Raw genomic sequence first — 27,142 nt, 5'->3', positions numbered from 1 at the left:
CCCAGGCCCGGGAAAGGACGCAGGATTCAGGGCCTCTGGTGCCGCCCCCAGCCTCACATTCAGGAAAAGCGAGGCGGCCCCAGAACCCAGCAATGAAGCTAAGGGGTAGAAGGGGCACTGGCCGCAGACCCCGCTGCGAAACCCTGACAGGGGCCTCTGGATGCGGAAAAATGAGGGGCTGGGAAAGGGGCGAGGGGCGGTGGGAACAGCGCAGAACAGTGGCAGCTCGGCGGGCGAAGACCTCCACTCCCGTCTCCTGCTTGGGTTGGACCGGCTTCTTATTACTCTTTTAATAAACCCCTGGCACAACTGGGTCTGTAAAACCTGCGTCCCTGAGTCGGGGCCGCCTCAGTGGTAAGATGGCGCCGGTGTAGGAGCTGCCTCCTCTTAGTGATGGGGAAAGGGTCATAAATCCGTTGTTGTTTATGAAAATTTACAACTTTGCAATACAACTTTATGAGTTGTTCGGCCCTTCCATTGGCCGCTGTCGGTCATGTGGATGGGAACCGTGAACATGAACTTTTTTATAATTTCCCTTGCGAGAATAGAGCCGCATTCTTTTGCTCCGCTCCGTCCTGCCTGCTTCGGAGCTCAGCCTTCCAGCCAGGCTCAGCTGTGCTTTGTCCAGCGATGGCGAGCGAGACGAGGCTCCGGCCCGGCCCGGCCCGGCCGCTCCCGCTGGAGGTGGGGTGTGCCCAGTCCCCGGCGCCGCGGCGGCCGCTTTGCAACTCGCAACCTGGCTAATTTCCTGCGTCCTCTAGCACCACGAAGGACAATTCGTCTCCCCAGGCTGCCCAAGCGACAGCTGTCAGAGGGACTGGAGCTTCTGGGAACCGCCATCTGAAGGTGAGACACGTGGGGAGATAGGAGCAAAGGTGGTGAGAAGGCAGCGGGCGCCGGCGGCATTGGGAGAGGGCACCCCAGGGCGGCGCTGAAAGGGGGCAGACCTAACCCTCTCCCACCCACTCACCCTTTCACACACACACCCCCATCTCACACACACACACACACACACACACACACACACACACACCCTCCCTCTCCTTTCCCGCGCGTGCTCACCTTGGCAGTCGGTGCCCTCCTTCCTTCCATGCCATAGCTCCCTGGCACGGGGCAGCAGCAGCTGAGGGCTTCTCTCTCCCCTTCCCCAGCGACCTCGCAGAGCCCCCAAAAGGAAATGACCCTGCACCCTGCGTTCCCCGCCAGCCTCCCGGGTTTGGATTTTTTTTCATTCATGACCCAATTGGCAGGATTGAATCCCCCCAATAACTGGAGACAGTTCCCGAGGTGGGAAGATGGTAAGAGAGGAGGGCAAAGTGAATTCATCGACAGGCGTTTTTATCACAGTACCTTCTATTCCTTGGGAAGTGGTTTCTAGAGAGTAAAGGTAGAATAAGCAGAAAACCAAAAACTTACTAATTCAGCCAGAGTCTTCTGCTGAGTGCCTGCTTCACTTCGCGTGGTTTTCCGATGAGAGGGATGTCTGGAGCGTGCGGGGAGAGGGAACAGGTTCGTGGGTGGAATTCTGTGTTGAAGGAGAGGATGGGGTTAATTGTTGGGTGTTGCTTGGCGGGAAGTTTCGGTGCAGAGGATGTAGTAGGGTTATTGTGAGTGGCAGGGGCCGCAGCTAAGGTTGAAGGAAGGACACAAATCGAATCTGGGCGATAGGGGGACACCCCCCCCCCCAACCACCTCGGCGCAGCGGGTTGACTGGCGACAGCGCTCCGCATCTCCCGAGAGAGCTGGGAGAGGACTGTGCAGCCGCCTGCGAGGAGGCGCGGAGGGTGCAGCGGGCGTGGGCTTGAACGAGCGCCGTGGCGCAAAGCTGACTTGGCTTAGGTGAACCTTGGCCAGATTTGTCCCGGTAGCTTCCTGGGACAGCGAAATGACCCTGCGGTTCTGGGCCCGAGTTCTTTTTGTTATTTGTTTTATTTTGGTGGTTATTGTTTTCCCCACCTTAAGATGATGCCTTGGTATGCATTCGATACTTGAGAAGGGGCTGTGGACGTTGGGGACTACCACTCGCGTTGGGGGTGGGGCGGGATGCGCTGGGGCGGATAAAGCGGCGTATTTGCATCGCGGGGTCGTGGGCTGCCTGACTGCGGCTGCCGCGGGCAGATAATTTATTGCGACCGCGCCGGGCGCTCGCTGCTGCCACGCTGTGGCCGTCTCCGGAACCGACGCCAATAGCAGCCCCGCGTCGTGCAGCCTGGCGCGACTGCTGCGCGGGCCCCTCAGAGATTTCCAAGCAACCCTAGGAGAGGGGGGCGAGGGAGGACCTCAAGGGCGGCCTCCCAGGGCCTGACAGGCCGGGAACCTCCCCCGCCTTGACCGCCCTTGACGGGAACTGGACGCCTGACTAGACTCGGGTCCTGCTCCCACCCAGCAACCATGGAGACTGGTCGCACAGGCCGCCTGGCACGTCATGGCTGCTTCTCCAAACTGCGCGTTCCAAGGCGCCCCGGGGGTGCACGCTGGTTTCGGGAAACGCGCGCCCGCTTTGGGATTTAGAAATTGGAGCTATCACTCGTAGTCCTGGGGCCTGCAGGCCTGACTGGCTATGGCAAGGAAGGCGGACTTTGGCTCCACGGGAGGGCCTGTGACAGGCAGAGGCCGCACCTGTGTGCTATGGGCTCTGGCCTGGGCCAGCGAGTCCAGTGGACGCGGGGGCCCCGAAGGATCCCGCCGCACGACAGCAGGCCTCCCTCCACACCCGCGGAGGTCGAGGAGCTCAGTGGGCAGCCCAGGGAAAGGGCGAAGTGTGAGGCTCTGCTCCCCATCCCGTCCGCCTTGAAGAGCAGCTGAAAGGTAGGTGGGTTTTTTGTGTGGCTTTGACCGAGAAAAGAGCCCTGGTGGCCATTCTCACCTTCCCAGGAGAGGCTCCCTCCAGCGTCTGGGGCTTCTATTCTTGCCTAAAAGTAGCGCTCTCTCTCTCTCGCGCTCTCTCTCTCTCTCTCTCTCTCTCTCTCTATATATATATATATATATATATATGCAGCTAATGCTGGTTGGAGAAATAAATTGAGCAGCTGCCAACATGATATGTACCAGCCTTGGCTAACAGCTAGAGATTTCAGTGTAATATATTTTTTCCATCTTAGTGCCTATAGAAGCTAGAAATACTCTGTTTTTGCTGTTAGCTGACAGATCAAATATTTTGTTGATTGAGACAATGATTAGATCGAGAATCCAGGTCAAACCGTAACAGATACTAATAATAGTAGTCAATTGCCCCCAGCCCCAACACTATGTGGAACCTAGAGGAATAAACCAGAAATGATAAATATAAACATTTATCAACATCTCCAAATGATTATTTTCATCTTAATAACTTGCTTGAAATCACTGTCATCTGATGGCGTTGTTTAAAGAACTCAAACATTTTCTTCTAACACAGCTTTTTAAAAATCCCTTTAAAAATTTCGACTCTCAAGTTTTAATTTTCATCTATCAGTTCCTTTTGCTAAAGAAATTTGAGGGCAAGTTAAAATTATATCCTCTCTTACTAGGCCCTTATTTGTATATTCAAAAGAGAAACTTTCCCAGGTTCAATTGATTGGGGCACAGGCAGAAGGCTTCTGGGTGCAGCCCCCATTCAGTGGGCAGCAGCTGATTTCAAGGATGCACCATAGTCTCTGGGGAGGCCAATCAGAGCCCAGTCTTTTCTCAAAATTTTTTCCTTGGGGGAAGTGAGAGGAAAAAATTGAAAAGCAAGGAAGAGATTAAGGAAGTCGTTGCCAGATTCCTAGGGGGCCCTTGTCAACCCCCCTCCCCCAAGTTCTGAACCCCATCAGCCTGTATTCACCAGTTTTACAGATCTTATAAACACCCTCCGGAAATTCAGCCAAATCATATAAATAAGTCTTTCTTCAAGCTCCACAGAATTGAAGACTTTAAAGCTAATTCAAGGGTTTTACAAGCCTAACAAATACAGTTGTAAAAATGCCACTGGAATGATACCACATTTTACAAAATGAGATTGATCTATGCGCTGTAAAAGTCAACTATCTTGAAGGCACAGCTCTCAGGCAAGAGAGCACAGCCCAGGACAGGCTTTTCATGTCCTGTCTGGGGAAAGCCAGGCCTGCGACTGTGGTAAACGCAATTCAGATAATTTCTGGAGCTGGGGAGACAACTGTTTCTGGTTCTGGAGCCACAGTGGGTGGCAGGTTCCCCCAAAGTCCCAGAAAAGGCAGGAAAAGGGGATATCCCAGGACAGTGCCCTTTGGACAGGTGACCCAGAAACCAATCACATTCGTTACTGCCACCGCCTTGGGCCAGCAGAGCTGCCCTCTCTGCTGGGTTGAGCCAGGCACCCTGGGTCACTAGCAACTCTGAAATGAGGGCAGAGATTCCACATCTGGATCTGTCTCATCTCTGCCACCCTGCGCGGAGCACAAGAGGGGAGCAGGTCCTAGGGCTGGCTTTGGAACTCAGTCTCACAGCTGTTCCTCTGTAGATTCCTTTCTTGTTGAAACCAGTGGTTTCCAGCCTCTGCGTTCCTGGGTTCAGAGGCAGCCAGAGCGGGGCTCACAGCGTGTGTGTGTGTGTGTGTGTGTGTGTGTGTGTGTGTGTGCCTGTGTGTGCACGCACTTTGAGGCCAGGCAGTCGCTGGCCATTGTAAGGAGGCCTCTCGAGACTCAAAGAAGACATGTTGTTGTACGTGGGAGTAGGGGGCCGGCAGGGGAAGAGACTAGCCTGATCCTAGTCCTGGCTGGCTCGAGGTGAGCCTTTCCCTTTGGTGGCGAGGCCTAGGCCCTTGGTGGGAGTGAGGAAAGAAAGAAGGAGATGATGCACCGATTCCTAAGGCGTAGGAGAGAACTGGGGCGAAGGCCTGGTTTCTCAAATCCCTTCTCCATCTCAGTAACCCGCACCCACGGGGAGAAGAGTGCAGGGGGAGGGGCAAACTCAGGGCCCTGCCGGTACGGCAGGCCCGCCGGGGTACAGCCATCCTTGTCACCGCCCCTCCCGGCGCGGGGCTGTCAGGTTTCCTGTTTGGAGAGAAAAACCAGCAAAATCCAACAAGGCAAAAGGGAAGGAGGAAAGAGCGGGCCTGTTTGGGCCTTTTCGGCGGCCAGGACACCGGTGCCCCTACCACGGGCCGATCCGCACAGCCCTGCCCGGGCTGTGCCCGCCGCCGGCGTTGGGGGAGAGAGCCCGGCGGGTTGGTCGTGCGCGCCCATTAATCTGCCGGGCGGGCGGGCGGCGGGCGGGCGGACTGGGGGCTGTTTGTAACTTTGCTGCCTCGGTCGCCGCGGTCCCCGGGGAGCGGGCTCCGGCGCTCGCTCCCATTGGCCGCCGCCGCGTCAGCTGGTGCGATTTGCTGCTGTCGCTTTTGGCGTTCGGCCATCCAGAAACAAACCAGTTCGATGACTACTAATAGTTATAGCCAGATGTACTAATACACAACAAATCACAGTCCTGCAGAGGGGCGCGCAAATGAGTTCCTATTTTGTGAATCCCACTTTCCCCGGGAGCCTGCCCAGCGGCCAGGACTCCTTCTTGGGCCAGCTGCCCCTCTATCCGGCCGGCTATGACGCGCTGAGGCCCTTCCCGGCCTCGTACGGGACGTCGAGCCTCCCGGACAAGACGTACACCTCACCTTGTTTCTACCAACAGTCCAACTCGGTCCTGGCCTGCAACCGGGCATCCTACGAGTACGGGGCCTCATGTTTCTATTCTGATAAGGACCTCAGTGGCGCCTCGCCCTCGGGCAGTGGCAAACAGAGGGGCCCCGGGGACTACCTGCACTTTTCTCCCGAGCAGCAGTACAAACCCGACAGCAGCAGCGTGCCGGGCAAAGCCCTCCATGACGAAGGCACCGACCGGAAGTACACGAGCCCTGTTTACCCCTGGATGCAGCGGATGAACTCCTGCGCGGGTAAGGTGTTTCCCTGCAGCCCCTCAAAGAGTGGAGGGAGAGGGGGAAGAAGGCAGGGAAAGAAGGAAAGAGGAGACAGTAGAAAGAGGACATAGAAAGAAAGGAGGAAAGAATGAACAAAGTTTCTTTGGTTTTTAAAAAAGAGTTTTTTTTTTTTTAATAAAAAACCCAACCCATTCCCAGTGGGACAATCAAGCTGTGAAAGAGTGAAGGCAGGGCCCCAGTGCCCATGTAAGGTGACACCTTAGGGGAGCGTGGGGGGGGGGTCACTCCATGCTATGTGAGACCCAGTGGGGGCAATCTGAAGAGAGCAAGGCTGGATGGGAGAGTGTGCCTGCCCACCCCGCACCCTGTAATACCCAGTTCAGTCCCCGTAGTTGTGATGGCCTTCTGCACCCGTTCTGAGAATGCCTCTTTCCCTCACTGTCTCCTCACCTTTCTGCCCTTCAGAAACCCATCTAGAAAGAGGCCCTCGTTTGGACCCTTGCAGTGTCTCCCCAAAGCCTTGGAGGGCCACATCCCCAGCATCAGGATTTTTTAGCTGTCTCCTCCCTTCCCTCCTCCCCCCTCCACTCAACTGCTCACTCACAGCCAACTTCTGCCTCCTTCTGAGGCCCTGAGTCTCACACACTCAACTTAGGGGGAGTCCCCAACCCATGGGTCTTTTTGGCATCAGAATAGATAGCCCTACATTTTAGAAGCCCCAGATGGCCCATATCTCCATCTCTTTGCCCCTGATTCCCAAAAACTCCACAGGGAATTCTTGGAGAAGGACGGAGCCTACTGCGGATTTTAAAACTTACAGTCTTTTGCTTTAAAATTCATTTGTGTTTTCAAGAGCTCTGCTTTTCTCAGAAGGGCCAAACAATGGGAAGGCATTTGCAAAGATCTAAGAGGGCTGACCATTTAAAAATTTCCAAAAAGTATATTGTGTCCTGAAGTGTTGACCACAGTAATAACTCCACAGAGGTCAGTGTGTGAATTCGGAGTGTGTACCCTACTCACAGGCTTCCATACCCATCAGTTCCAGACACACACTTTACCCCCACAAAACAGACTTAGGTGCCCAGATTTAAGAATGCTGTTCTATTCTTTTTTCTTGTAAAATTTTTACTGAGCAGATTTTGCAAAAACAATCATTTCCCACCCTAAGTCGTTTTAGGTGGAAAGTATCTCGCTTGGTATGAAATAATCTTCTCCCATCCGGTCCGCTTTTGGCCCCAGACATAGTGGGAGAGGCAGGTGGTTTCCAGCCCCAGAGGCCAGGGCGCGGGGCTCAGGGCTGACTGGTCAGGCTGCCTGGATCCTGGCTTACTGGCGTCCGGCCATTTCTGCCCGCAGGTGCTGTGTATGGGAGTCACGGGCGCCGAGGCCGCCAGACCTACACGCGCTACCAGACGCTGGAGCTGGAGAAGGAGTTCCACTTCAACCGCTACCTGACGCGGCGCCGCCGCATCGAAATAGCCAACGCGCTCTGCCTCACCGAGCGCCAGATCAAGATCTGGTTCCAGAACCGCCGCATGAAGTGGAAAAAGGAAAATAAACTCATCAATTCCACACAACCCAGCGGGGAGGACGCTGAGGCAAAGGCAGGCGAATAGACGCCTGGGCAGGGACCAGGCCTGCGCCGCAACCTCCCTTGGCTTTGCCCCCTTGCCTTCGCCTGCTCCCCAACTTTTCTTCCCGCCTGCTCTCATCCGGGGGGCTTTCGAAGCTTCAGGGGAGCCCGGCGCTTTGCAAACGCCTCAGCATTTATTTCTTACAAGGAAAAAAAAAAAAAAAAAAAACCCACACAGCCAATCTCAGCGGTAGAGCGAGGCGCACTGCACACACAGTCCCGATCTCCCAGGCTGCCCAAGGCGGATCCGGATCTCCGGGCCCGCCCTGAATCCGTCCCCGGCTCTTGTATTAGCGCCTCTGCACGCCCCTGAGCTCAGGTCGCGGGGTTGCTGGAGAGGAAAGAACCCGGGGACCGAGCCCGTTTTGGTGTCTGGGCGTTTCCGCCTCAGTTCCTCGCCAAGTCCGAGAGATCTTGATCACCAAATCAACCCCGACCACTGGGAAGAGGGGCCTAAAGTCTGGGGCCCCAGCTCTGCCGTGGCCTTCCAGGCCGTCCCCAGACAGGAAGACGCGCGAGGAACAAAGGGGGACCGAGAGAGCCTTGTCTCTCAGCCCCGCGCGCAACCTTCCGTGGAAAAGAAACAGCCTCAGCCCAGCCGAGCCAACCTGGGCACGGGTGGAACTTCACAGCCCTGGAAGCGACTGGGCTCCCCGAAGGCTCTGAGCTCCGGATTCCGGCTCCCCGCCTCCGAAAGCGCCGGCGCTGCCACCACAACAGCTTTCAGGACCTAAGGAGACAGCCCAGAGCCATGGGAGCAGCGAGAGTCCTGGTTTTCAAACGTGCCAGGGGCGCCTGAGATGCTTGGCCTCCAGCGGGGAGAATCCCCCGCCTCGCCTTTATGCTATATTTGTGATTTACTTTCGTCTTTCAGAGCCCAGAAAGATAACCACGGAGGTACTAGGCACTGCCACAAAATGCTTTCATTAGTGCCCTCATTTTACTTCTGGAGGTCTAAGCAGGACCCTAACAATTCGGCCCACGTATCCCCAGCCCCAAACAGCTTCTGTGGCTGTGAGGAGCCTGGGCCCACTCTCTGGGTTCACGGAGAACCCTCCGACTTGGGGCCGGCTTGGCTGGAGGAAAGGGACTGGGTGGTGAAGATTCTCCAAGCTGGATACTCAAAGCAAATCAAGTAGCAAACTAATGACAGGAGAACCATATTTACACGCAAGAAAAATCGACTCTGGTTATAAAAGTGTATGGAATTTGACCTCGCCTCGGAGAAACACTACACAAAAGCTATCTTTAATAGACGCCTGTCATTTAAGAGCGGCAGGGACACTGCCCCTCACGCGCTCGAAAAAACAGAGCCATAATTGTAACTGCTGCTGCGGGTAGGATTTATTTCTCCAATTGGCTAAATGGCCACCCCCCGCTTCCCCGAAGGTGATATCTGTATTTTCAAATTTCAGAGCTGTCGGCACGACGGGCAGAACAGACCCCTATCTCGCCACAAAAACAAGAGGGGCTACACAGCGGGGAAATAAAGTTGTTGTAAATAAAATTCAAGTCACCATCTTCCCCCAGTCCTCTGCATCCTCGCCGGGCACGCGATCGGCAGCTGACGGCCTCACAATTGGTACATCCTAATGGAACTGCGAGGGAAATGCAATAATTTTGCCATAATGGGCTGTAACCTCAATTCGACCCCGGCCCTCGCAGCCCCGGGTCGGAAGCGGAGCGATGCGCTCTGCCTCCAGCGGGTGGCGCTCGAGTCCGACTGAACGACGGCGGCGGGCGGCGGGCACGCGCCTAGGGCGCGCGCGCCACCCCTCTCGCCTCCACCCAACTCCCCCATTAGTGCACGAGTTTACCTCTAGAGGTCATCAGGCAGGATTTACGACTGGACAACAAAAGCACGTGATTCGAAGTCGTACCCCATATTTGGGTGCCTACGTAGGAGGGAACCAAGTACATGTCCCAGTCATTTCCATAATTCATCATAAATTGTGCAAGGGTGCTATAGACGCACAAACGACCGCGAGCCACAAATCAAGCACACATATCAAAAAACAAATGAGCTCTTATTTTGTAAACTCATTTTGCGGTCGCTATCCAAATGGCCCGGACTACCAGTTGCATAATTATGGAGATCATAGTTCCGTGAGCGAGCAATTCAGGGACTCGGCGAGCATGCACTCCGGCAGGTACGGCTACGGCTACAATGGCATGGATCTCAGCGTCGGCCGCTCGGGCTCCGGCCACTTTGGCTCCGGGGAGCGCGCCCGCAGCTACGCGGCCGGCGCCAGCGCGGCGCCCGCCGAGCCCAGGTACAGCCAGCCGGCCACGTCCACGCACTCGCCTCCGCCCGACCCGCTACCCTGCTCCGCCGTGGCCCCTTCGCCCGGCAGCGACAGCCACCACGGCGGGAAAAACTCCCTGGGCAACTCCAGCGGCGCCTCGGCCAACGCCGGCAGCACCCACATCAGCAGCAGAGAGGGGGTTGGCACGGCGTCCGGAACCGAGGAGGACGCCCCCGCCAGCAGCGAGCAGGCGAGCGCGCAGAGCGAGCCGAGCCCGGCGCCGCCCGCCCAACCCCAGATCTACCCCTGGATGCGCAAGCTGCACATAAGTCATGGTAAAGCCAGCCTTTTCCTAAATCCAGCCGCGGGGGTGCGACTCTCGGTCCCCCTCCCATCTCCTTTACCGCCCTCTCTCTCCCGGTCTCTCTCCTGGTTTCCCCTCTCCCAGCCCGGTGGAGCCTCTCCCCGCCGTTCTCCTTCCCCTGCCTTCCTTCTTCCTCCTTCTCTTTGCAGCGCTGGGCGCTCATGAATGGGGGGGGGGGGGAAGGGGGACGTTGGCCAGGCAAGTTTAGACGTTGAAAGAGGGGCAAAATGAAAAACAAACATATCGAACCCCAGCGCCTCGGAACGCACTGACGGGTCAGGCCAGTCGAACAGGGAGCAGAGGGGTAGAGGATGGTAGTAGGGGCCGTGAATCGGGCTTGTCAGGGAGGATAATTTATGAGGAGGGCTACGCTGGGGAAACAGCGTTACTAATTAGAGTCCCCGAAAAGGGGCTTGGTTGGGGGGGGGGATCATCGAGGCGAGAGCTGGCGAGATTCTGAAGTTTGGGCGCAGCAGGAAGAGCAGGAAAGGAAAGGGAAGAAGGGGAAAAAAAAAAAAAAAAAAAGAAAGCAGGCGCCCCAAGCGTGCAGGCTGGAACAGGAGGCGCCTCGCGGGGCTGGAACTTTGAGGGTGACCTGGAGGCCACTTGGGCGCACAGAAAAGGGCCTTGCTTTGGTGGGTGTCTGAGTGTCGGGCAGCCTGAGAGGGCTGTGCCCTGCCTCGGGACGCCAGAGGCAGGTCCAAAGGGCAAGAGAGGGACGGGGGAAAGCCGGGCGATCCTCCGGGGAGCGGCTTCAACCTCGGATAGGCCGATTGTTCCCAGAGTCCAAACCGTATTGTTTTCTCTCTAGGAAGGAAGAGGGAAGGAAATTCGGGAGGGGTGGGTGGGCGGGCGAGGAGGGAGGACTTGTTGAGCTTTTTTCCCGTTCCCTGTCCAGGACCCTGGCAGTTCCAGCTGGCGGACTTTTTGGTAGCCAGAGGCTGAGTGGGTGGCTAAACCGCTGACTTTTCTGTTGCAGACAACATAGGCGGCCCGGAAGGCAAAAGGGCCCGAACGGCCTACACGCGCTACCAGACCCTGGAGCTGGAGAAGGAGTTCCACTTCAACCGCTACCTGACCCGCCGAAGAAGGATTGAAATAGCACATGCTCTTTGCCTCTCGGAGAGACAAATTAAAATCTGGTTCCAAAACCGGAGAATGAAGTGGAAAAAAGATAATAAGCTGAAAAGCATGAGCATGGCGGCGGCGGGAGGGGCCTTCCGCCCCTGAGTATTTGAGCGTTTAAAGTACTGAGCAGTATTAGCGGATCCCGCGTAGTGTCAGTACTAAGGTGACTTTCTGAAATTCCCTTGTGTTCCTTCTGTGAAGAAGCCCTGTTCTCGTTGCTCTAATTCATCTTTTAATCATGAGCCTGTTTATTGCCATTATAGCGCCTGTATAAGTAGATATGCTTTCTGTTCATCTCTTTGTCCTGAATGGCTTTGTCTTGAAAAAAAAAATAGATGTTTTAACTTATTTATATGAAGCAAGCTGTGTTACTTGAAGTAACTATAACAAAAAAGAAAAGAGAAAAAACACACAAAAAGTCCCCCTTCGACCTCGTTTAGTGCCAATGTTGTGTGTTGCACTCCAGTTGTTTAACTGTGCATGTGAGTGGAAGTGTCCCTGTCTCAATAGCTCCAAGCTGTTAAAGATATTTTTATTCAAACTACCTATATTCCTTGTGTAATTAATGCTGTTGTAGAGGTGACTTGATGAGACACAACTTAACTTGTTCGACGTGTAGTGACTAGTGACTCTGTGACGAAAACTGTGACTCTGAGCGGTGTGTCCCTGCGTGCCTTTGTAGGACCCTTTGCACGAACTCTGGAAGTGGCTCTTATAAGCGCAGCTTCAGTGATGTATGTTTTTGTGAACAAAGTTACAAATATTGTCCAAGTCTGGCTGTTTAAGCAAACTGTGATCAGCTATTTTTTTTTTTTTTGGTATTTGTTTTTAAGGAAAAAATACTGACTGGAAACAAAAAATAAACTTTCTATTGTAAGTTCTCTTGGTCTGGTTTGTGCCAAATAGCAAGCGGCTCTTTCTGCTCTACTGTCTGTTTGATGTGGGGAGGCAGTGAGTCTGTGGCTACCTGAGCAGCCTTCTTGTGCAAGGGGACCTCAAATCAGCAGCCTGACCCGCGGCCTCCCTAACTCTGACCCAGCAGAGAGTTAGGGCAGGAGGTAGAAAAGCCTTAGGTGCTTGCAAAGCCTGAGATTGACCTGCCCATTTCTGAGGAAACCAAGTTAACTGGCTGGGTACGAAAAGAAAAAGGAGAAAAAACCCAGGGCTTTGTTAGCGGCCCTCAGGGGCCCACACAGTTGCTGCCTCTCTCTGAAGGCCATCCTAGGCCTCCACTTGCTGAAAAGGCTGCTGAGTCAAGCTATGGCCCCCAGACCCTTTACCCCTAAACCACCCAGGCACCCTTTCCCACTCCTCACCCTCCTGAACCCAGTTGGCTTCTTTTGCTACAATTAATTTGCTACAAATGGAAGGTACTTACCCCATCCTAGCTTGAGTGGGAAACGCCTCAGAGCAGCTAAAGCAGCAACTAGAGATTTGCACATTTACCGACTGCTTACACTGATGTCGTCTTTCCTTTTAAAAGTTATAAAACAGTAAACTTTATAAGCCCCAGTTCCGGCTATATGACATTTGGGTGCCAAATGAATAGGGTTTTGTCTATGAATTAGATCGTAAAATCATCCATAGCACAGACAGATCGGCTCACTGGCTATAAAACGTCACGTGGGGCCATTAAAGTAAGTTTTATGGTTTTGGGGAGTTGACATCCAACATTATATACCACATAACATATAATCTCACTGACGCTGGACTCCATTTGACTCTTTTGCAGGCTACGTGTGCCGCCTGGTCATTCAAATTGTCAATTTTAGGCCCAGAAGTGTCCAAACCACAAGTTCTCAAAACTCTCTGAAAAATGGCTACCTCCGAGTTAAGGTAAGCTCGTCCCCTGAGCGCTTTCAAGTTTATTTGTACTCTGAAAACTTTCTCCATCTTTCTTTCTCTCTCTGGTTCAGTTAACTCTGGGGTTGCCTCAGAATTCCAAAGGGGAGAGCAGACTTTCCCTCGGCTCAAATGAGGAGAGCCAGGAGCTAGCTTCGGAGGCACCACGGTGCAAGGCGCCGGTGGCCGCGCCGCATCCCCAGGCCTAACTTTAATTGCTGCACCAGCGCGGATGTTAATGACTTCCGCTGCTCTCGCCGGCGTGCAAAAAGATGATTTTTGTGTGTTAGTGGGCCTGCATGCGGCGACTGGGCAGGGTCGCCTCCATCCCGGGACTGGCGGGCCGGGCTCTGCGGGGTCTGCTGAGCCCTGGGTGGGGGCTGGGAGCCCCGGGGGGGCGCGGGCCGCGGGCGCCGAGGCCGCGCTGCGCCCGGGCGCGCTGGGGAGTTTGAAAGAAAAGGCCGAGTAGGGCCGAGGAGAACTCTGGCGGGATTCCTTACGGGGCTGTGGCAATACGTCTTCGCGGGCCGGGGTCATTTGGCAGCATTGAATCGAGGCGACGGCCTTCGGGGCCGGGTCGCAGGCCGGCTCCGTAGAGCCGGAGGGTGGCAGGGGCCGGCGGGACACACCTCCAGGCTGGGCCCCAGGGTTGCCAGGCCGAGTCCAGGCCGCGGGCATCTGCGGGACGCTGGGGACCACAGGTCCCCACCTGAGGGGAGGGCTCAGTATCCCCTCCCCCCTACACACACACTCGGGATGAGGCCCTGAACCTTGTTTGCCTGCACGTTCTTTTTATTTCGGTGAGATTGTTCTCACCCGCCTGTGAGTCTAAAGCAATAAACTTTATGGCCGGATTTAACTTTAGTCTTTGAATCCCCAGTCTAAATGAAAGGAGTTACAGCGCTTTCTTTTCTTCTGCCTTCCCTTTTTTCGCCCTCTCTTCTTTCCTTTTCCTCTCCTCCTTTGCAGGATTAAACCATCCAGGCACAGGACCCTCAAAAGGCAACTTAGCCATCTCCCTAGATAACACTTGAGATTAGAGAAATTTATTCCCCCTCAATGTACAGGCAAACTCTCTGTTGCAAACTGTGCCCTGAAGTTTGGGGGGAAATCGAAGTGTCTTCAAGGCCCAACTTAAAAGCCCCCAGAGCCATTAGGTTGTTTTTCCTCACACATCATAAAGGGTAGCTTAGGGGAGAAATTGGTCGTTTGTCAGTAGGAGACTTCCGCCTTTCTTTTGTTAGCTGCTCTTTCTGTTTGATCCCAGGAAATTTACATAATCTATGGTTTCCAACAGTTCCCAATATTGCACCAATGGGTGAGATAAATTTTTCCTGGGTACAGTTGCAGCTTGGTTTCAGCCACCCTTTCTGGACCCAACCCCCTACATTCTTCAGTGGCAAAGCCATGACTGGGGACCCTGTGGCCTGTCCTGGGTTTTTTCTCTGAATGGGTACCCACAAGGGATTTAGCAGATTTTCCCCACCCTGGATGAAGAACTAAGCCAAATCCCCCAGTCCAGAAATGAAACAGAAATTGGGATCTTCTGTTTCCAAATGCTTTTCTCCTTAGGGAAGTTTTCTGCAAGTGCTGACTGTAAAGTAAAGTCCTTCAAGTGGAAACATTTAGTGTGTAATTTGGAATTTCTACAAATTTTCTTGTGCAGAGGCCACTTTCACTCAACCTAAGTCCAACAGATGTCCCCAAACTCAGAGGTCCAGAAAGCAAAACCTCAGAAGTTTTTTGAAAAATTGAAACCCTCCCACAAGTCCCACTCCTTTTGAGCAGTGGGAAGGCAAATCTCTGAAGTCCTTTCGTGTAACCTATTAAAGTGAGCATTGATAGTTCAGCACTTAGGACGATGGGTCTGTATCTTAGTCAGAACCAGAATACTAACTTTATTTGGGTTCTCTTTTATTATATTATGTGTTTGTGAGAATTCTGGAGTCTTTGTTCTGCTGCTGTTTCGGGTTCTTTAATGGAAAACACTGGGTTAAGGTTTTACTTTAGTTACTTATTTGGTGATCCTGCATGAGTAATTTCTTGGTAACTAAAATTAGTGGCAGAAAAAAAGAGGGATAGTGCTCCTGACAGGTTCATTTAGGTAACTTGCCTGCAGGAAGTGTCCATACCACTTCGTGATCACATCCCACCCTGGGGTGTGGGAATGGTCAGAAAGGCTCTGGACCAGTATCACACAATATGGGGAAATCTTTCCCATGCATTAAGAAAAAATATGGGCTATAAATATTGTCAGCTTGCTTAATTCTATCTATTGTAATTATCATGAAACTTTAGAGTTTAAGAGAGCTGGCTAACGCACATGGGGTTAAACGACTTAAAAAAATAGAGCATCCAGTCAGACCTATGTGAGCGGTATCGGAGGAATTTTTTTTCTTCCTATTTTCATAGGAAGCATCATAAAGAGGATGGCTGGTTATCTGCTTGTTTTGTAGATAAAGTTGTTTTTTTCTTGTGCATTCTTTTGGGGTTGTTTTTGCAGAGGAACTTACCTAGGAAAAAAAAATCTCTGCCACACTGAGGGTTTTATGAAGACATCTAGCCTCAGCCGATGGCTGCAGTGTCTGTCTGTGATCCTAGCCTTGTAAAAGGAGAAGGCATAGGAAATGTGCCGGGGCCCATTTGTTTCTACAGGCTGAAGAGACAATATTTCCTGAACTATAAATATAATAGGAAGCTTCTGGTCACACTTACTTAGGGGTTTGTTAGGGTTTCCATGGTCTAATTTCACAACATTATGCCAAGATTCCTTCCCCCCCCCTGCCCAGCTCTTTCCCCCTGCTTCATTGTTGGCATTGTGAGAGAACAACACAGAAATTTTTACTAGAAATGGAGTCATGTTCAGTTGTTGAGATGTGAAGAGTATTATATCCAAACAATTAATGAAGGGAGAGCAAATTACATCCTGAAAGATAGGCTATTAAAGAGGAAAACAATTCTTTCATCTTAAAAGATGCCCTTCAAAGCCTCTCTCCCACCTTCACTCTGGTGTCTGTCTGAGGTTTGCCCACCATGGAGAGTGCAGAACGTTGTGGGCGCCATGCCTTTGGCTTCTAAGGCAGAACGTTTTTCTAGACAATGACAAAACTATACACGGGGCTTCCAGACTGGGCTGAGGGGGTCTGCCTAGGCTCCCACCCACATAGGAGAGGGGAGCCACAGTCCTAGCCATTCTAAACCCCAGGACTGGAAGGTCTGCTTAGGTCTGTTTTATTTGGTGTTTTTCCTGCAAAGAAAGCTACCTTTCCCCCACTAGTTCCCCTCCCCACAAACCAGTCTTTTCAGTAATAATATTTGTTATGAAGGTTATTGGGTAATTATTGCGATTTTGTGAAGCAGCCCTTGCTGGAGGTGAAGTCTGTCATCGCCTAACAAATGACGCCCGTGCAGTTCACTGCCGGGTTAAGTAAATGCAGAGAAGATAAATCTGCACACCCTAGGAATCGCCAGCAGAGCACGCTTTAGTACAAGTTCACAGTCAACTCTCCTGCCTGGGCCAGCTCTCCCAACAATTAGGGCTGCGTCTTTATTTTTAAATAAAGGAAAAGTCTCCAGCTTCCATTGCCTGTTTTCTCCCCATCTTCTTTTTTCTTTCACTTTTTGCGAGGGTCCCCTCGAAAAAGTCTTCTGCTCCAAATTTTCCTAGTAAATGTAATGATGAGTGATTTTAAAATAATCTCATTCCTATTTAAGTGATGACAAAAGGAGGCAGGAGGCTGATTCAACAGGAAATACAGTTAAAAACACACAAAAACATCCAATTTGCCCTCTTATTCCAAAAGGCAGTGGCAGAAGCAGGGCATCCCTGGGCTCCTCCGGTTGTGGAGGGTGCTTCCCCTTGAAAGAAGAGGCATAGATTTGTGTATCTTTGTGGTTGTAACTGCAGGTCAAAAAGTTGAGGGTCAAAAGTTTACGTTGTGCAGCACTCTTAGTCATCTGCCCAGACAGAGTTTGATGTCAATGTTAGAGCTGCGATCTTGACTATCAGCACAAAAGATAAAATGGCTCGGAGTGACGCGTGTATCACGGTATGGACTCCAGGTGAACCCTAGTGGCTGAATGACCTCAATTACGAAGGAAAGGATAGAAAATTCCTCTTTTTAAGAGTAATACATGCTGTATTTCATCTTGAATTATCACTCCCATTCTAAGGGAACAGCAGCAGGTAAATAGGCATAGATTATTGAAACACCAACACTTAGATGCTGGAGAATCTAGGAATCTGTGGGTTTGTCTCAAAATAAAAAAGCTGAAAACTCAGTGGACCTTTAAAAAAAATTATGTAGGAAGTTGCCAATGTTCCATCATACCTTCAAAGGGAAAAGAATGGAGAAGGAAACTTCCTCTCTTTGAAAACTGTGATGTTGATGGGCTAATTTTTTTTTCCTTGTTAGTACCTATAATGATCCCTAAAAAGTGTGTGAAAACAAGGGCAAACACAGGCACTGCTTGCAAAATGTATCCTTTGCCATTTTCAAGCACAGAATGCTTTTTTTCTGAAACTTCCACTCACTAAATGCTAAGAGCTGGGAAGGGGAGAAAGGAAGTGGAAACCCTCTACCTCCCCACCAATGAGAAAATGCTTATTGGTACCAGGAAAATATTCCTGTTGTCAAACGTTTTCTTTATGCTTATTGTTAACCCTACATTGAAAGGAAGAGAAATGCTACAATTTATGGGTGAATAAACTGTAAATAATATGCCATTTGGAAGGTGAAAACCACAAATGCCAGATTACTTCATGAGACCACTGTGACAGACTTCTGTTCTCCAGAAAATACTCCTTAAAAATACATTTGGAATAAAAGTTAAGGAGAGGGGAAGCAAGCTAAGGAGGGAGGGCAGGAGAATAGGAAAGAAAGGGAATAGTGTGTGAGGGAAGCCAACTGGAACCATGCCTTGTGTGTGCGTTGCAGCTGGAAAGCTAAACAATATTTTATTTTTCATGCACCTATATTAACCTTAAGTGCTGGTGCCATTAGCATCTATTTTCTGGGGGACATGGTTTCCTTTTCTATGTATTGATCTTCAAGTAATCTATGAAGGGAAACAGAAGAGAAAGATGAAATTTTTTCCCCTAGGTTTTTCTTTTAACTTTGGAGATAAGCTAATTCAGCTACTCAGAATATAGATCTTTGCAGGGACATTTAAGATCATCCCACTATAATCTGCTTGATTGGATTTGCTGGTGCCAGGTACCTTCAGTGGTATAAAGCAAATATTTCCCAAACACTGCCTTCCTGGAAGTAGTCAGATTGTTTCCACTGTGCAATGTGTAAAGTTTTCACTCTGGCCAAGAGCTTGAAGCCAAATGGGGTTATGCCAGATGAGAACAGAGGAAAGGGAACAACTGTGGTGACTGCTGTTACAGCAGTAAGCACTTCACCACATCTGGGCCAGTGAGATGAAGAAAGCAGAAACCCCCTGTATTCCTCACAAAGACAATTATGTGTCTCTTCTGGAAAATCTTGTTATTGGTTAAAAACGTGCCACACCTTAGGAACATGTCAGCTTCAAAAAACTACAGACACCTCTTAGCTAGTTTTTCAAGTCAAAGAAAAGGTACCTGCAGAAGTTATCACTTTTATTTTTTTTTTAGAAGTTATCACTTTTAGAGTGCTTACTTTTTTTAATTTGGAGGATTTAATCTTTAGGCCTCTGACACAACCCTGGTTAAAATTTATATCTAATCCAAATATGAGTTGCATATGCCTTATGCCTGGGTTGTGTTCATTAGTATAAACTACTGTTAAGGAAATTACCCCCAAAACAATTGATTATCAAATGGCTGATAAAGTATTGCTTCTCTAAAATCCTATCGAGTATAGGTGGGGGGGGGGGGGGGAAGCCCTCAAATGCCACCATCAGGCATTCTGAAATTCAGTCTTTCTTCCTGAGCGCTCCAGAGACGTGCTTCAGATAGCGAACAGTCAGTCTGAGGAACTCTAGCTCTAGAGAACAAAGGACAAATACAGTCAATACATTCCATAACGTTTACATTTCCTTTGCTTCCCCCTCACCCCCACCCCCGCCTTGATTTTCCCTGAGAAGGAGTAACCTGGGCAAAGCACCCTGCTCTCTAAAAGGCACTGTATAGACCTTTTAGAAGCGCAAAGTCCAAGGCCGAGGTGAACTTCAGGTCAGCGCGTCTAACAAATATGAAAATGTCGGCTGGTGAAGGGCGCGCCTTGTGATTTAACAAAGACTGTCAATGTGTAAGATTAATAAGAAACAAAATGCACACGATGTCACTGTTCGGTCACTTTGAAACTTGGGACAGGGTTGCATTCAAGAGGGAAGGCTGTTCCAAATATATTCAAAATAATTCAAATCAAATTCAAACTAAGCTGCAAAACACTGCCTCCCTCTCACCCTCCCTCTCCCTCGGACTCCCTTTGCTTTCCTTCTCCATTTGGGACTTGAGGACATGATGAAAAGTTATTTCACTTAATGGGATTTTAAGAAAGCTTTCATTAGGAATATATGTTATCCCTGTATATGGAAATGAGGAAATATGCTTACCAGTTTCCCAAGAAAAGGATAACGCTTTCACCGTGCTTGGGACTGGAGCCAGTTGGTGTGCGAAGATTTGTATGCTCCCACTCTGCTTGATTTCAGGGCATCCCATCTTCTTTTGGGCAAGATTCTGCCGGTGAACTTCAGTTTATTTATTAATTGAGTTAGTTTCTTCCTGGCTTTATGTTGGTGTCTTGAATCTTGTGTGAAGGCAAGAGATTTTTTTGTTTGTTTGTTTTTTCAAAAGATTATTTCATTCAGTGGAATGATGCTATGGCTTGCAAAGAGAGATTGTGGAAGGATCAAAAAAGGTACTGAGATTGTTTATTACAGCCATAAATCTTGCAGTAAAATGTCAAAATGTCGGTGTGCGAGATAACACTTGGTGGTCCTGGCTCCGTTTGTGTTTATGATAGGAACCACAAAGACAAGTTACAGGCCTTGGGGGGATTCTGTGTAAGCCCATCTTCCTAAAGGAATAGAGCCACACAAAACACAGGCGCAGTTAACTCGTTTAGGTTAACCATATACAAAACAGTGCCTGAGCCTCCTTAATACTTTTAAATAGAAACTGGGTAGAAGGTTCTGAGGCTAAACAACATGAATTTTGTGTTTTAGTGTCTGTAAATAATATTGAACAGACATGGTTAAACCCTAGTCTGATGACACAAGGAGGGAGGCAACATTTCCTTGTCAGGTTTTTCCTTCCCTGAAGCTCAGTGAGCAGTTTTGCTAATTACTTTATGTATGTATATATTATTCGTTATATAGTATACATGTGTATATATTATTTTTCCTTGCGGTACAGAGATATTGGTTTAGGCAGTTCTATCACAGGCTAGATATTTCCCTTGAGTCTAAAGAGGATGTCTAAAGATTACACTCAGTGTTGATTTCTGTCTGTGGCTTAGGTTTCATTTGTAAAAATTTTTAGGACACCCCATGTCGATGGACAACTCTCTTCAAATGTAGAAAACCTCTTTGTACCACTTCAGGATGACTGCAGCTAGAAAGCTAACATGATCCCTTTTTTAACCTCTTTTCCTAAATTAGTTTAAAGATTAGTCCCATATAATAGGCTTTATGTGGCCAGGCATTAAAGACTATCCATCAAATGGATATATTCCAGCATTTAGTAACTCATATGAGTAACCCATATAAATGAAGATAGAATTGACATTCCTTTTGAAGTGTCTCCAGGCTTAGGCTGTAACTTTTCCTTGTCTGCGTTCTAGACTGTTGTGAGAAGGCTGTTTATATTGCTCCGAAAAATCAACTAAGGTGCACCAGCTGAAAAATACTTGCTTTGCATGCCAGTATGAAAGTATTTTTAGAATGGTGACTATGGTACTTTGCACTGCTTTAATCTAGGCTTAAAAGAGGATCTAGGTGTGTCTATTACTCAGAAAAGGAAAGGGAAAGTACATACTTCGAGTAAGGCATCAGTATTTACTTCAAAGATCAACATTAGGTGGAATTAATAAGTAATTTATTTGTTAATAATGGCATAATTAGTTTACCCATCAAATTTCAATTACCAAATGGCAGGCAACAGCCCTCTCTCTCCCCTTTCCAGAGCTACTGACATCGTTAATATGCTAATTTTCAGCAATTCAGAAATTATAGATTATCTTTAAATATAACTTTAAAGTCAGATACAGCCTGGAAAAGCAACACCCGAAGACAAAATTCTTAGCGGGAAAAGACCCGTCGACACAATGCCTGTGATATCCTTAGTTTGTTTTTGCTTGGAGATTGTTCTGAAGTAGGAAATTGTTGGTCTCAATGGTGGATTTTGTGAAGGCATCGTCGCTTCTATCCCCACCCTTGGGCCACTTTCTCACAATCGCACCTACTACATTCGAGCATATTTAATTCTGAATCGACACTTCCATCAAATGAGACGCTATTAGGAAATTCTTGTTTTTCTTAGGGAAATAACCAAATCAATTCTGCTTCTAAAAGGAAAAAAAACTGCTCATCCGGTTGTATTGGAGTAGTCTTGTTTCAAATCTAGGGGCCGATTTCCCTCAGCTGCTTACCCACCCACCCTTTTTGGCTCCTGCCTGACTTCTCAAACAAGGTACAACGGTCGCGGATGCGGTGAGCACGATGTGGGGAAGGAATAAGTTGGTGAGAAAACCGGTCTGTTGGCTCCATTCGTTTTATTCCGGGGCCAGGATGAAAAACGGAATACCAGCCCCCTCGCCTCGGTCCCCACGCCATTCCCGCCCCTAGGCGGCCTCGAACTCTGGAGGACTCCAAGCCTGGGGCCCGAGGTCAGCGCTGGGCCGCGGTCGCATTGCTGCCCCGAGGCCTAGACCAGGGCAGGCGTAGGGCTCGGTCCCGGCTTGCGAGAGAACCAGAAGCCTGTGGGCCCCGAATTGCCAGCGGGACTCAAAGTTGGCGGGGTTGGAGGACCAAAGCGCCAGCTCCCTCCCTTCGGCTGAAGTGGGGCAACAGCATCCATCACCCGCCCGCGCGCTTCCTGATCCGGGTCCGCGCGCGCGGCGCGCACATTGGCGGGGGCGGGTCACGTGGAGGTACGGGGCGGGATGCGCGCCGGCCGGGACGCGCGCCGGCCGGGACAGAGGGCGCGCGCGCGCGGGGGGGAGGAGCGGCGCGAACTTCGGTGGCGTCTGCGGCGGAGGGAGGGGGAGGGGTGGGTGCTTGACAGCGGGGGAGGGGAAGGGAGAGGAGGAAGGGGGGATGGGAAACGAGGCAGGAGGGGGAGGGGCCTCGGCGAGCCCAGAAAAACGACAACGCGAGAAAAATTAGTATTTTTGCACTTCACAAATTAATGACCATGAGCTCGTTTTTGATAAACTCCAACTACATCGAGCCCAAGTTCCCTCCCTTCGAGGAGTACGCGCAGCACAGCGGCCCCGGCGGCGGAGACGGCGGCCCGGGCGGGGGCCCCGGCTATCAGCAGCCCCCAGCGCCCGCGGCCCAGCACCTGCCGCCGCCGCCGCAGCAGCCCCAGCTCTCCCACGCGGGCGGCAGTCGCGAGCCCCCGGCCTCCTACTACGCGCCGCGGGCCGCCCGCGAGTCCTCCTATCCCGCGGCCGCGCTCTACCCCCGCGCATGGGGCGGCCGACACTGCCTACCCCTATGGCTACCGCGGTGGCGCCAGCCCCGGGCAGCCGCCGCAGCCCGAGCAACCCCCGGCGCACGCCAAGGCTCCTGCGCACGGCCTGCACGCGAGCCACGTCCTGCCGCCGCCTCCCCCGCAGCAGCGTGCGGCGGCCCCCGCGCCCCCGCGGCGCTGCGAGGCGGCTCCCGCCACCCCGGGCGTCCCGTCAGGGGGTAGCGCCCCCGCGTGCCCGCTGCTCCTGGCGGACAAGAGCCCGCCGGGCCTGAAGGGCAAGGAGCCCGTGGTGTACCCCTGGATGAAGAAGATCCATGTCAGCGCCGGTACGTGGCGCCGCTAGGGAGGCGCGGAAGGGTGGGCTGGGGCCGAGCCGGGTTCCAGGGTCGGGGCGGGGGTCAGGGGGAGAGGCCCCTAGGGGAAGAGGGCCTCGGGAGGGGAGCACCCAACTGGCCCAAGCTACAGTGGGATGTGGGTGTGTGAGGGCCAGCCAGCCGCCTGATTCCAGTGTGAGAACCCTTTTGTACCTGGGGTCCCTTTATCTGGAGATTTACGAGACGACAAACTGTTAGGGCAGTAATTATAGCCCCCATAAATTTAATTGCCCTGGCAGAGGCTTCAGGCCATGTGTCTTTGAAGCTTTTCTTCAGCCCCAATGCCCAGCACTATTCTTTATGGCTCTCGGGTGTTTCCCGTTGTCAATAGCCTGTGAAACATTTTCTTTGCCGTTTTATGTATCTTGCGTGAACTTGGTGTCAGGTTATTATATAATGATGATGTCCAATTGCTCTTCCCCACCCCACCTTCTCTTTCTTCTTCTTTTCCCTCTCCTCCACTCCCTCCTCCTTGGCTTTCTCCTTCGGGGTTATGGGCTTTCAGTCAACCCCAGTTATAATGGAGGGGAGCCCAAGCGCTCCCGAACCGCCTACACCCGGCAGCAGGTCTTGGAGCTGGAGAAAGAGTTCCACTTTAACCGCTACCTGACCCGGCGTCGCCGCATCGAGATCGCCCACACGCTCTGCTTGTCTGAGCGCCAGGTCAAGATCTGGTTTCAGAACCGAAGGATGAAGTGGAAGAAAGATCATAAACTGCCCAACACTAAGATGCGATCCTCCAACTCCGGCTCGGCTTCAGCAGGCCCGCCAGGAAAACCACAAACTCAGAGCCCGCATCTGCATCCTCACCCCCACCAGGGCGCCTCCGCACTCACTCCTCCCTCTATGTAATCTTCCAGAGCTCTAGACCAGTTCTGTCCCTCACCTGATTTTCTCCTCTCTTCTGCCCCTTTTCCCATCCACCCGTCCCATCTGGACTACACCAGTCCCATCTGGACTACAACAGACCCCCAAACAAAACTCAACTTGGAGAAAAGGATAATAAAAAGAAGATGTTTTGCGGGTAAGAAAGTGTGTGAACTGCTTGCCACTGAAGAGAAGACAATGACCAGGATGCTGGCTGGTGGAACAACCTGCTGGCCTGGACAAGGCTGCCAGGTTTGGGTACCTGAGAAGGACCGCTTGGCATCAAATACTTTTGAGATGGCTGAAGCCAGTCACACAACTCATGTTGACTGGGAACATGTACATTTGTTGCAAGCAGAAGAAAACAGACCCTTTTCCTACTTTCCTTACCTTCCCCTCCCTCGTTAAGGCAGCTCATAAAAGCTTGTACTGAACTGAATAAATGAGTAGCCACTATGGACCTCACAAGATTATTTAATTTTCAAAAATGTATAGATCTTGATGGTAGATGTGACACATTAGTTTCCCTTTCATTTATTTAAAATATTGCTATGGGGATATTGTCTTATTCTGAGGCACAATCTTGGAAGGGAGAGTGCGTTTAGTACCATGTGCAGCTGTACAAATTGTGGTGTGGCTCTGTAGAAAGCCATGTGCTAAGAATAAACTCTGTTTAAGAAACAAATTTCTAAGACATATTTGTGTGTTTCCTACTTTTAATTAAAGAAAAGTTCTCTGAATTGAAATGGTTGACCTTTTGTGTAAAAATCTTGTAGATGGTTTGGGTTGCATTCACTCGGACTGACTGCTCACATAATTTGTTCAACTTGAGGTGAACTTTTTTTGTCAAGTTTGACCCACTGTGGGAAAAGTTCCAAAGAGCAGGAAAGCTCTTGAGCTCTGAGAGGGCTCCTCTTCTTCCCAAACTTGGCCAGGCTTTCAAGCTTCAAGTCTCTGTAAGGCATAGAAACGTGTCCTTCTCTGCAATGAAAGGTGAAACCGTGCAGTGCTGTGGGCCCACGAGTTTCTGCAGCTGTTCTACATGCTGAACTCTGAGCACACTTGGAAAGAAGTGGTCCCTTTGGTATTTATTGCACCTTCACACTTAATCTGCCTGTTTCCTTGGAGATAAAAAATAGTTTGTGCAAAGAGTTGAGATTGTTCTTTGTTGCTTGGCTGTTTTTAAGGTTCTCTTCACTAACTGCAACTTGGGATTTTTGTTTGTTTGTTTGTTTCTTCTTTTTTTTCCAAGCAAGACCTTTAAAAATAAACTGAATTTTGCTGGTACACCCTCCAAAGTTTCTTCGGAGGAAAGAATAATGACACCTTAAGCATAATGACACCTTAAGCAAGGTAGATCTGGGAGTATTAAGTGTTGGAAGAAAGCCAAACTCTGAACTAGGGACATCTTCCTTAAATATCACCAGATCGCACTGTGCAACCTAGAGATCTAGATTCAAAAGGCTGAAATCAAACCCCACTTCTCAGTCTTCATAGCCCTAGTATCTGCTTACTGATTTACAAATTAGTAAAGAGGATTTAACTTGATTGTCACTGAAGGGAGTACTCTCCAACAAGATTGAGAACACCAACAGCCCCTAGTCCCAGAATATTAGAACTATCACCTGACCTTGAATGAGTATGGTTTTTAGTTCATGTAATAATTTTAGCAGTGATGGGAAAGGGGTCTCACCCACCTCTGCAGTATCAAAGGAGTTTTAACCACATTTCCCCATCAGAGGCTAACTACCCGTAGCCAGTGGTCAGTGCTGTTAGACCTTCCTCCTCAACTGGTCTGTGTGCCACAGGCAAGGGTGATCCGATTTCTACCTGGGAACAAACCAGGTCTTAGAGGAAAGTGGACACCAGTCTCTGAGGGGCCTCCTCCTCCCCAAGAAAATTCAGGAGCAAACAAATAAATTCCTCCCCAAGTCAGGCCAAACCTGGCATAAAGTGCATTTTATAAGGTGTGAACAGTGAACGGGTGCCAGGGAGCTCTGGAAGCCCTGCAACTGCCGCTAAAACTTATTAACCCTCCCCCTACTACATGCACTTGTAAAACGAAATTAAATCATGCTGAAAATAGCAATTTTCCCAGGAATCATTAATCACCTCATACAATAAATACTTCTTTGTAATTCAACAGCAATTCTGAAAGGCATTCTCTGGGAAAAGTCTGTGGAGAAGCAGGGATCTTCTTGCAAATAATGTGGTCTCGGGCAAAGACTCAGCATCTTGGCTGTCTGCTCAAAAAATGCATAGACTCTTGGTGGAAATTGTGTGTCGAGCTGCAAAACCTCAATTGGCAGATTATCATCATTTAAGGTAAATTCTTCTATTTCTCCTTGGTAGGAAAGGAGGGATACGGGGGCATTCATTAACTTCATATGGAGGCACTTGTTTGGGGGTGGAAGGAGATTTTCTTAATCTATCCAAGAAAAGAGAGAAGATCAAGATTGTTTTTCTAATATTCCCTGACGGAATGTCAGTTTTTGCCCAAGCTGTCTTGATTATTAAGGTATTGGTAAGGTTTACAAAGACAAAATTACCCACAATGATCCAAATGATTATGTCATTTCTTCAAGTGATTTACCTGCTTCAGCTTTGGTCTTTAAGGGAGCTTGTTATAACAGCTTAGAAAATCTCACTTTGTGTTTCAAAATCCTGCATTGTCTGCCTCTTGCTAGGGCAACCATAAGAGTTCACCCAGAGGACAAATTTTCTATCTCATTAATTGTGTGTTGTTTTTTTTTTTTTTACGTGAGTTCTATGGGCCCCACAAACCCTTGACCTTTAAAGACAGTATTTTGTGTAAGCTCTGTAAGTCTCCTACCAAAATGACCCTTAAACATGTTCCCTTCTTTTTCTCTTTCCCCCTTCTTCCCTCTAACACACACTCGTCAGTTTTAGTCACAGAGCCACACTGTGCATGACTCCTAAGATAAAAGTTTTGTCAACATCTGAAATCAACCTAAATCGGATTGGAGACACTTTAATGGTCACAGTTTGAATTAAGTACTTAACACTATCCCTCCTGAAGAAAAATGGCACTTTGCAGGCTCTCTTTCCTAGTTTTGCTGAAATCTACAATATACCCGGTGTTTTATTACAGCAGGAATTCAACTGTGACAGGCATAGTAGAGTACTTAATACCCAGGATGGAGCTCCTGGGAAGATTACCTAGATATATGGTGAGT

The 27,142-nt window shown here is 50.1% G+C and overlaps 3 protein-coding genes and 1 long non-coding RNA gene across 4 annotated transcripts; all 4 read left to right on the top strand.

Annotated features, from left to right (window-relative positions):
- On the top strand, window positions 779-26,264 carry LOC108635848. Its single transcript, XR_001917969.1, has 3 exons — window positions 779-846; window positions 12,970-13,073; window positions 26,092-26,264. It is a non-coding gene; the product is annotated as an uncharacterized LOC108635848 (long non-coding RNA).
- On the top strand, window positions 3,033-7,664 carry HOXA6 (homeobox A6). The gene is made up of 2 exons (XM_005679275.3): window positions 3,033-5,881; window positions 7,223-7,664. Exons 1-2 carry the CDS (start codon window positions 5,440-5,442, stop codon window positions 7,480-7,482), a joined length of 702 nt encoding a protein of 233 aa, XP_005679332.1. The 5' UTR covers window positions 3,033-5,439; the 3' UTR covers window positions 7,483-7,664.
- HOXA5 (homeobox A5) lies at window positions 9,142-12,118 on the top strand. Its single transcript, XM_018047088.1, has 2 exons — window positions 9,142-10,080; window positions 11,089-12,118. Exons 1-2 carry the CDS (start codon window positions 9,186-9,188, stop codon window positions 11,337-11,339), a joined length of 1,146 nt encoding a protein of 381 aa, XP_017902577.1. The 5' UTR covers window positions 9,142-9,185; the 3' UTR covers window positions 11,340-12,118.
- On the top strand, window positions 22,333-24,641 carry HOXA4 (homeobox A4). Its single transcript, XM_018047089.1, is given in 3 exon segments — window positions 22,333-22,692; window positions 22,694-23,030; window positions 23,584-24,641. Coding segments are annotated over 3 exon segments (960 nt in total). The 5' UTR covers window positions 22,333-22,416; the 3' UTR covers window positions 23,931-24,641.

This window comes from Capra hircus, chromosome 4 (assembly GCF_001704415.2).
Source record: "Capra hircus breed San Clemente chromosome 4, ASM170441v1, whole genome shotgun sequence".
NCBI classification, from domain to species: Eukaryota; Metazoa; Chordata; class Mammalia; order Artiodactyla; family Bovidae; genus Capra; species Capra hircus.
Note: the sequence above shows the minus strand (reverse complement) of the source record. Positions and strands in the feature narration are given on the sequence as shown.